Here is a 10,776-nt window from a genome sequence, read left to right as displayed (position 1 = left end):
GTCGGCAGGAGGTGCGTCAGCGGCCGCCGGGCGGGCAGGGAAGGTGCTTCCGGAGGCGGGAGGTCATAGCGTGGAGCGGCGCGCTGCTGCCCGTGTCTGTGGCGGTGGTAGAGGAGGAGCGGAGGGGGCGGCGGGCCGCCGGCGGGGCTAAGTCTGCGCGCGCGCTGCGGGGGAAGGCACCGGACGGCTCCGCCATGTCCTACTGCCGGCAAGAAGGTGCGCCCGGGTGTCCTCCCCAATGTCACGCCGCCGGGACAGGCCGGGCGGGCTCGCCCTGAGGCGGCCGGGGGCGGGGGTGGGAGAGACGCGGGGCGGCTGCCCGCTCACCTCAGCCCGTGAAGGGAGGCTGCAGCCTGAGGGGAGAAGAGGCGCGAAAGCCGCCCGCGGGCCGCCTGTGGCGGCGGGGAGGCGGGAGGGCTGCCTCGCCTCGCCTCCCTCCTCCGACCTTTCTCCTCACGGTAGGCGGGAAGCCGCGGCGGAGCGGTTGGCCGTGAGGCGGGAGAGGGCGCGGAGGGCCGCGGCCTGGCGGGTCCCCACAGCCGCCTGGCTGCGGCGGCGCCCCGGGGCGAGGCGGTGTGCGGGACGCGCGTCCAGGCAGCAGGTCGCTGCGGGCGTGGTGAGAGAGTGCCGCCCTACAGCTGGTTGTTGAAACATCCCCGCGAAACGGCCGGAGCTCAGCCTCCGTGCGCCTCGGGGCTCTTGTTTTAAGCACGCCAGGCTTTGCTGTGGAGCGGCTGAGGCGTGCGGGCGTGCTCCCTGTCGCGGCGCGGAATGGCACCCTCCCGAAGGGGTTAAATTTCTACCAGCGTTAGCTTAAGCGGCCAGAGGTTTGGTTTTTTGTTGTGGTTTTTTTTTTTGTTTTTTTTTTTTTTTTTTTTACCTTTTTAAGGAAAACACGGTAGATGGACAGGGTAGGTAGAGCGCGAGCTTTATGTTTCTGTATCCGTCCGAGGTATTATGTTGTACAGCTTGTGGCATTTAGGAGGCTTGACCACTTGATATCTGGGGGATATATTCCCCCCTGCCCTTTAAGTAATTTAAAGTGACTAAATGTAAGGTTTCAAACTGGGAAAAAAGCCATTCTTTCGTTCTAAATGCCATTTTGAAGTTACAAACTTTGGCATGCTGAATGCTGGTGATAAACTGCGGTGAGGTAGTCACAACCCATGGATCTCTTCGCTTTATGTTTTTAATTTATTTGTTTTAGCAAGCATCTTGGATCTTTGCAAGATCTATAAGTTGTCTTGTGGCATCCTACAAAATTATAGTGATGGGTTAGAGTTCATATGTTTCTAGTTCCTTTTATATGAGAAGTGGCTGGACATTCTACATTGTAAAGTTTGCTGGAGTACAATGCAGAGTTGACAGAAAACTGTTTCCCTTTTGAAAAGAATTTAGATTTATCTGTTTTTTAGACATGTTTAAATGCTTATTGGTTACTGAGCAAAATAAAGGAAGTTACTGAACATCTGCTGGCTAAGGTCATGTTGAGGGGCAAGAACATACTAACTTCTAATATGCCAAGTCACTGTAGTGGCCTTTATGAATTCAGAGAATGAAAGGAAGTTCTTGGGGAACTTACCATTTTTTTTTCCCACTCAGTGAATACTCAGTTGTGTGTTCAGAAGAGTTTCAGCTGGCTGTTCTTTCCTGCTTGTGTCTGCCTCAGATTACAGAGTTGTTAGAAAGCTCTAGTTGGCTTTCTAGTCAAGCCTGCCCCCCGTCCCACTACAGAACTTCTTTGTTAAATCAAGAGTGGCACAAGAGCAGGAAGTACACTGTGTTGTCTTTCTATGCTTGGTAATGTTCACAGAACATTGGTTCTACACCACTAAGGTGCTTTTCAGTATTTAATTCAGATAATTACTGTAAAATATTACACTAGTCTTTAATGAAGAGTACTGCTCATTAATAAGTATCCTATTGAACACTTTACTGTAATTTAGTATGGTTTTTCTTTCGCTCTTCCTTTTTTTGTTGAACCCCTTCATCTGGGTTAGTCCTGATAACAGAGTAGTTTGAGCTTGTTTGGAAACAGCCTTTTAACTTCACAGTTCAATGAACTGTACTGTGATCTGCAGCCATTACAGTATGTTGCTGTGAAAATTGGAACTTTAGAAGAATAGAATTTCAGTTATGTATGTGTTCCTCTGAACCAACAACTGTTGTAACTGAAGGCGATTGGTAAGTACAAGAGAATTCATTCACTATTAATGCATCGTGTTGAATATCTCATTACCTTGTGGTGTTGAGCAGCTTTGTAAATGACTCCTCCTGTCTCAGCTTTCTCTGAACTTTTGCTTGTTGTTTCCTATATGATAGGAAAAGACAGAATTATATTTGCGACCAAGGAGGACCATGAGACACCAAGCAGTGCTGAGCTGGTTGCAGATGACCCAGATGACCCTTATGAAGAACAAGGTCAGTAGTAAGCAGAACAGAAATAAGGAGTGATGCATCACATGTATCATATTCTAACAAAATTAAAAAGCAAAAACAACAGAAAACAAACCTCGTATGAAGTAGAAACAAATTATTCATTTACTTTTGAAGACTGACAGCAGCTGGTTGTTAAGTAGATAAACACCCAAACTCTTAGCAGTTTTAACTTCCAAATTAGGTCATCACAAATGACATGCTTTCATTACAGTGGAGTTTTTTCCTACACTTTTAATGATCTTTCAAAATGGCCTGTTCAAATACATCAGTTGATGGCTTATAGTTTTGGTTAGTAGCCAGAGATGGCCAGAAAAAGCTTTTCCTTCCTTTCTTTTATTAACAAAGTTAGAGCTTACCCAGTGAAAACTATGGTTGTTTTTTCACTGTTTTAAATGATAAAGTGCAATTTTCAGAGAAGCTGAAGTGAGTTACATATGACTGTTATGGATGTGAGTTGCTCACCTGCCTGTATGCAGCTGAAATTGCCTAACATGGTGATCTCTGAATATCTGATTTAATATAAATTATACCTGACTCATCCTGTACTATACTAGTGGCAATATAATCAATAACTAGTAGTAGTATCTTTCAATGGCACATTACATGTAAGTTCAAATTACTCGGTTTTCAGCTGTAACCATTTTCCCTTAAAAAGATGTAAGTTAGTTTTCAGTGAAGATGACAGTTTTTACATGAAGTAGATCTAACCTGCAAATGGAGATTTAAGAGAAAAGAATATTTCTGAGACCAAGACTTGTAATATTCTGATTGCACAGAGCATATTTTGGGTTGTTTCTAATGCGTAGATGAAATATCTTCCTATCATGATGATTAAATAAATTTTGCCCATGAACATGGTTCATGGTTGTCACAAACATCTGTGAATTTGGGTTAATTTTTTTACTAATTGCCTTTATGCTTACAGGTCTTTTCAGCCTCTTCACTTTGTGTGAAGTGATCTCATTGCTTTCAACTCAGATTGAAGTAAATCTTTTACCCTTTTTGAAATTTTGTTAGGAAGTAAGTTATGCAAGTGGCTCTGTGACCTTTAGAGGGCAGTATTTAAGCACAGTTTAGACACTGGAGCACACAGGGTTGCTTTGTTAGCTGATGTATGTAGTTTAATTTGAACTGTATCTTCCTATGTCATTAAAATAACTTTTCATACACAGATTTGTGTGGAAATGATTTTGCATTTAGCTGCCTATCTTGGCTTCATTACAACTGTATGTAGTCAGTGGCTATATCTAAAAGTTTTGCTTGTCAGCAGTGATGAGTCCGTCCAGTTTTATAATGGCCCAAACGAGAACAATGAGAGAATTCCAATTTCAGAAAGATGTTTAAAAGCTGCAGTTTAGTATCTGTCAGGAATTCTTCTACCTTGTATTTTCAGATAGGTTGTTTTACTGGCTAAGACCCAATATCCAAACTGCCTGTTTAGTGGAAACAGTCTGTGCTTTGGGATTTGTCATCATCTTCACAATGGGAATGGTGCTTCAGCCCCTAACGATTTCAAATACAGACCCCTACAGGCAATAAAATCTACGTGGCACTAATATCTGTTACTGTCTTGACCAGGATGGAAGATGGAACCTACGGATGATTCATGTAAGGTAGTTCATCCTTAGGTGGAAAACAGTGTCTGTGGAGAGCTCATTTTTAAGACTATTTGCTCAGTATGCTACGTGGAAGTGAAACAAAGTTAGAGTTTTTTTAAATCGTGTCTTAAGCAAATTTAAAATCCATCATTAGTCTGTTAAATGAAGAGTTAACAGCCTCTAATGATCAGATAGTGGAATTAAGTTCCCCATTCCTTTTCTGTGTCCTGTGGCTTTCTGTTTTCTCTGAAAAACTGGAAACTGTTTGCAAAATAAAGCAAAGAAAGATGCTTTTTCTAGATATCGCATCTGGAGAACATACCAACCCTTGGAGATTTTATCATTCACTGAACTGTTAGGTCACCTTGTGTGGTGTAAAGCTAAACAAAGTGGCTTGCTGTTTAGCTAAGTAAATTCATGTATGCAGTCTGTATTGTTGTTACATGTGGTTGTTTAAAGTTCACCTGTCTTCCCCCTTATAATCATTCATGGTCTTTGGTGATAAATATTCTGTTAGTAAAAGGTGTCTATCTAGCAACAGCATGTGGATGCATGTTGGTTCTATAACTAAGCATCTGTGTTTGACACCGGCTTTTAAGAGGAAAGTGAAGGGTGCCCATCTCAGATCTAGCATAACAGACATACTACAGAGTATTGGAATGTGAACATAGAAAACAATTCTCTTGGTACCTCTAAAGAGGGGATTCTCATCCTTTTGTCTCATGCCCCACTCCTCCACCCAAATTACTCTTTTTCTGGTTGTACATACACCACAAATATATATTCTTGTGCCATATATTTGGGTAATAAACTAGCCAAAATTAAGAGCCAGTTCCTCCTTGTTTAAAAGCCATATTCATTGATGCCTCTTATGTGTATTTTGCTAGATATGGAAAGGCCATGGTGAGGAGAGGTGGTGGTGGTTTTTTCCCTAGCAATCCTGTATTTACAGCATGTTAAATCACTTGCTCCCTAAACTATGGAGCAGGGAAGAAAACAGAGAAAGCCAGAAGCTTGTTATGTCAGGGACACCTTACAGTGAAAATACGTGTCTGTGTGATTCAAAACAAGAGACTGTAACTTTGTTTAAATACAGTTAATAAGTTTGGGTTGGGTTTTGTTTTTTTTGTGGTTTGTTTGGGGTTTTTTTCTTAGTGTGCGGTAAGTTACTGCCATGTTTTAAGGGTTCTCTGAAAACTTCTCACTTGAATGATCTCAGGCTACAGCGCATCAGATCAAAACAGAAGCAATTGACATATCACAGAATGTAGCTGCATCTAATGGGAGTGAAATTTGTGGGCAGGAAGGACATATGGACAAAATGTTTTGAAATGTGGAAGTGCAGAAGCTCTGGCTCATGTGGTTTTTATTTAAAAGAAAATTAGAAAGGGCTTTGCTGTACATAAGGTAATATGCAGGCTTTTCTAATTTAGCTTCTACTTTGAATAGAAGACTTGGTTTCCAGTGTTCAACTTCTGTGGCATAATTAACTATAATGACTCTTTTCATCTTTTCTGCTTTGCTATACACAGAACAGTCATATCTGGGAAAGAATAGATTTATTATATAGATATACCATAATCTGTATTGTTTTCTAATACAGCTGAAACTTTTATTTGAGGTTTTGGGTTTTTTGTAGGGGCCTTTTTCATAGTTAAGATAAACAAGTAGTTTGGTATTTTTGGATAGTTCTTATTTTGCTTCAGGCATTAACAGACATTAGTCTTTGAGTAGTCTACTTTAGTCAGTAGATCACTCAGGAAAACTTGTGCTCTGTTTCCTTTGGGTGAAAATAAAGTTGCACAGTATTCTTTTTTTATTTCTATCAGTTATAAGATTTTGGTAGGCAAAATGTTAATGGCTCACTTTAAGCCAAAAACATTGAAAGAAATGAAGCTGTGTGAAATGGGAAGGCAGAAAAAAAAGGGCAAGTTCAAGCTAGCATTTCATATTACAGCATATCTCAAAGTTCACTGTACGTGCCTTTTAACAGCTGTGGCTGATGGAAGCAAATTAAGGATTCATTTGCAGCAGTTTTGAAATAGTATTCTCACTCTAAAGCTTATTTCTGGTCTTATGTGTTGCAGATGGCAGCATTTAAATGTGAAAGATCTCTAGTTTTCATTGAGATCTTTGCTCCCATCAGAATAATTTCTTATTTTATTAGGCCTATATGAAGAAGGCACTGGTGAGTTTTATGCATGAAAAGTAATTTTTATTAGCATTACAGCTGTGATTAAGAGAGTTGGCTAAAAGTGCTTTATGGAATTGCACCTCAAACATGGGTTGTTGCTGTCCTCTTCCTTCTCTGTTTTTCTAGACTGTTCCTGTCATCATATTTTAGCGACAGTTTTGAAATGGTTTCCACAGATGAAGCAAAAACCCTAATTCTTTTAAGAAAGAACTTGATGAATGATCAGATATGCTGGACTGTTTTATGGCTGATGATGTCCCTCTCAATCCTGCTTCCTATGTGTCTGTCATCTTACATTGTGAATCATTGGCAGATAAACTTGTTTCTGGAATGTTTGTCGTATATCAGGGAAGAAACTTTTCTCAGAACAGTGGGACTTCATTACAGCAAGTACAAACACAAGTGTTGACATAAATGCAGATGGGCCTGCCTTCATCCATGATACTAACAGATCCCATGAGCTAAGAGAGATTAGGCTGTGTGATGTTAGCAGTTAATTGCTAATGCAAGCCTTGATCTGCTATGATGAAAACAGGGTTGTTTTTTCTTCCCCAAGCACAGGCTCAAGTAGATTATGACCCACTGGATCAGTGAGGTTCAGGCTGCATTTGCAAGAAGCTTTAATTCAATTTTAATTAAAATTGGTAATCCTATCTATTGCAGACTTATGATTCGGGGAGAGTGAGGGATGAAATCTGTTTCCATTTTAATTGTGTTCTGAGCTAGCTGATACACTTAGTCATTGAGGTGTGCATTCTGCTGTAATTATCAGTGAGGAAATGCTTGCCTTATCTGTATTTTTGTTTTGTTTTTTTTTAAAGCATGGTTTCTGTGCATATAACATCTGAAACTGATGCTATTTCAGTGATCAAATAGTTGCAAATCAATGCTCATGTGATATACAAAAATGTATCGTCTATGGGATAACTCTTACATTGTTAAAATTTCCATGCTTACGAGGCAGTTCTCGTTCTAAAAGGAACAATTTATTTTAAAATCATTATTTTACAAGTAATTTTATTGCTGTGGTATCTTCAGGAACATTTCAAAACTCTTCATGTATTTTTTCTTTTTGAAGTGTTAGAAAAATGACTGTTTAAAATCAATGGTTGATGTAGTGAGGAGGAACACAGGACTTCAAAATCTAGTTTATAAAGCAAGCCTTATTTCTTCTACACTGTATGATCAACATCTTTCTGCTTTGTCATCCTGGGCAATAAAGAATCTGGCACCAGCCATTCATTTCCTTGTCTCAGAAGTTCCGCTTTTCTTCCAGGCAGCTAGAGATGCCTTGATGTGCTGTACTAGGTATAACTTCTCAGTACAGTGATTATTACAGATATTTTGCAAAACTCTCTTGCTGAATAAAGCATGATCTATGAAAAATGACAGTATTAGTGTAGTGGACTAAATCACGCTAAGGAGGCTGTTACTTTCTATAATGAAAAGACTGATCAACACAGGGATTTGACTGACTCAGTGTAATTTTCTGCCAAACTGCATTGACTGAGTTAGAGCACATCATTGATGAATTGCAAATCAGAGTAAAATTTTCCATTCATTGCTTTTAATGTAGCAATAAATATGATTGAGCTGCTTTTGCTGTACTAATACACAAGATTCATGATATTGTGGCCTAGTGTCCAAGAGGTTGCTAGTGGGAGTCATATGTCTGGAACTTCATGATACCACAGGACAAAGAAAATAAATAGGCTTATTGGATTCTGTGGGAGTATTTCAGGTAACATCAAGTTACATCAGGCCCTAAATATAATTTCACGTTCAGATCAGAATCAATGCAACTTTATTCTCTGACAATGGTATTGTCATACCTGCCTCTGAAGGGGAAGTACTTAAACTTCAGGTTTATGCACATGTTGTTAGCTTCTGCAGAAACTCAACCTTGGAGATTGTTCGGGAAGACTACTAGAGAGGAGGAGAGCAAACCGTTAAAGTGGAGAAGAAACCAGCTTGGGTCACAGCACAGTATTTCTCTTGTTCTTCGTAGATGAACATAACTACATGTATGTTTGTGCAAAGTAGAGAAATGGAATGGAGATGTATTGCTTTAAAGCAATATATTAGAGGCTCTAGGAGCCCACACAACCAAGTCCATTCTATTACATTACTACACCTGACTGTTTAAAAGGTTTTCTAAAACTTACAGAGGAAATGAGTTCTTTGGCTTGATGCTTGAACTTCATTGTGGAAATCAGTTGATGTCTCAAAGAATACATGCCCATTTAAATCTTCACCTTGCTATTTGATCACTGTATTTTTTCTGTGATGACTTTAAATGTTCCAGAGCAGAAATTTACAGCTGTTCAGTTTAGAGTCTAAAATGAGACCCAGCTCACTTTCAGTTGTGATCTAAAGCGCAATTTGGTTTCTGGGAACCAGACAGGCTGGCATGCTCTCACTATTCCTTGTGTTCTGAGGCATGTGACTTAATCTGTGTCTTACAATTAAACTGATTTTCGTTTTTTGTAATTCTGGTTTTCCAGTTCAAACTTTAAGATGAAAGTTGTGGATTAGTATTCCAGAGTTCATTTAAAAAAAAAGAAGAAAAATGCATCTGTCCAACTTGATTTAAAAGAATTCTAGTCTTAATACTGGATTTAAATTCTTATGACTTATATGACATGATTTAAGGCTTGCCTGTTCCCTTGACAGAGTTTAGCAAGTGGATTGACTTGACTTAGATCTGTTTTGCAGTTTCCTTAGAATATTCTCAGTGGTCTGTAGTACAGGGAGAATGACTTATTTCAGGTATGGGTATAGAACTAACCTCTCTTGCGCCCAGTAAAGGATCATACAGATCAGAGATAGAAACAGACGGGCCAGAAAGTGAAAGGCGTTTAGCACCCTTGAAGCTACAGAACTAACATGGCATTGTTAATACTTCAACTTACACCTGCAGCCTAGCAGCTTTCACTGAATGAAATCAATTTTTGGAAGGAGCGCTTAACTTTTCTTCTCTCTTGTTTGTTCAGGATTGATATTGCCCAATGGAGATATCAATTGGAATTGCCCATGTCTGGGTGGAATGGCTAGTGGTCCCTGTGGGGAACAGTTCAAGTCAGCCTTTTCTTGTTTCCACTATAGCACAGAAGAAATAAAGGGGTCAGACTGTGTGGACCAATTCCGTGCCATGCAGGAATGCATGCAAAAATACCCCGATCTTTACCCTCAAGAGGATGAAAATGAAGAAAAAGAGAAGTCAAGCAAAGATTTGGAAGCTACTCCTATGGAGGCTTCTGCTGCCAAAGAGGAGAAGGGATCTAGCTAATGAAGATGTAAGGAGGCTGTCGTCTCCATTTCTCATTTTCAGAGGCATGGACTTCTGCAGTATGTCTGTCTCTCAAGTTGTCAAGAAATGTTTCACCATTGTTCTATACACTGTATCATAGTAAATAATTTATTGCCAAAGGAGAAATCTCAGTGCTACAGCCTTGCAAATAAATACTGCAAAAAGAGCGAGTATGTGTGTGTACTGTGTAATGTGCTATCAGACACAGTTAATACATTAACAGCTGGTTTTCACCTTCAAGTTCTCCTTGAGTTTTGACTTGAATAACATGTTTAAATATATAGCTTTCAACTAAAATTCCAGTAGCACACCAGGTCTGTCTTCATTTCAGTATGTTCTGATCAATAGCTGCTCTTTTTCAATGTATTCTGTTCTCTTAATAGAAATTGTATTTAATGATTGTTTTTCCTTACAGATTTTTTTTGCCAGAGTGATACAGAACACTGAAAATGGCCTAAATCTAGAATTTGTAAAATAATTTCAAATGGTCTTACTGGGTTATGGTTGCATTTTACTACTGGCATCAGGTAAAGACTGCCAGAAAAATGTTGAAATGCGTATCTCCTTTGATTTCATTTACTTATTGTGATGGCTTTTGCATTTTTAAAACTGATGTGTTGTACAACCATTGATAAAGATGAATGGAAAGAATGTTGGTCACTGGCTTTATTTTTGCTCTGAAACCACGGGGTTTGGGTTCCTTTAGTTAGTACCTGCTCCTGTTGCTCTTGTAAAATACTTTGAGAATACAATGAAAACATTACCTGGTGTAATGATCTCCAAACAGATACTGTGACTTAAGTGCATATTAAAAAGCAAATACTTTTTACCTTCTTTGAAAGCTCCTGTGTCTTTGTGGTGTGGTTTTTTTTGTTAACACTGCTTGCATTTGAAATAACTCTTCTGTGTTGTAAGCAGACTTTGAATCACTTTGTAGGTTGTGAAGATCAGTTGCTCCAGCTTATCAGATTTTTATTCTTGTCCCATTCATTTCTCCCCAGCCCCAGGCAAGAAGGCATAAAAAATGTAAAGCATTTTGAGTAGCCATAGTAGACTGAATCATGAACCAGCACTACAGAGGACCTGAACAGCTATTAAAACATTTGAATTACTTTAGAGGTGCAAATAATTTCATAGTAATTCACTATAGTTTAATACCTGTGGATAAGGGAATGCTGCATTGTTTTTCTTTCCTAGCAAAATGTAGGCTGTGAGAACTGTATTACAAAACAAAT

General features: G+C 39.5%; 1 protein-coding gene across 1 annotated transcript; it reads left to right on the top strand.

The window, feature by feature from the left end:
- The first annotated feature begins 17 nt into the window (after positions 1–17).
- On the top strand, positions 18–10,382 carry CHCHD4 (coiled-coil-helix-coiled-coil-helix domain containing 4). Its single transcript, XM_049826534.1, has 3 exons — positions 18–216; positions 2,323–2,421; positions 9,225–10,382. The coding sequence occupies exons 1-3, from the start codon at positions 195–197 to the stop codon at positions 9,518–9,520; spliced, it is 417 nt and encodes a 138-aa protein (XP_049682491.1). The 5' UTR covers positions 18–194; the 3' UTR covers positions 9,521–10,382.
- Positions 10,383–10,776: the final 394 nt, after the last annotated feature.

Source organism: Accipiter gentilis, chromosome 23, assembly GCF_929443795.1.
Source record: "Accipiter gentilis chromosome 23, bAccGen1.1, whole genome shotgun sequence".
In the NCBI taxonomy this organism is placed as follows: Eukaryota; Metazoa; Chordata; class Aves; order Accipitriformes; family Accipitridae; genus Astur; species Astur gentilis.
Note: the sequence above shows the minus strand (reverse complement) of the source record. Positions and strands in the feature narration are given on the sequence as shown.

What these genes read in the sequence shown, in the direction of transcription:
- CHCHD4 (XM_049826534.1), top strand. Translation starts at nt 195, where the DNA reads ATGTCCTACTGCCGGCAAGAAG. An exon ending in GTCCTACTGCCGGCAAGAAG is followed by an intron (nt 217 to 2,322) that starts GTGCGCCCGGGT and finishes CCTATATGATAG; the next exon opens with GAAAAGACAGAATTATATTT. An exon ending in TGACCCTTATGAAGAACAAG is followed by an intron (nt 2,422 to 9,224) that starts GTCAGTAGTAAG and finishes TTGTTTGTTCAG; the next exon opens with GATTGATATTGCCCAATGGA.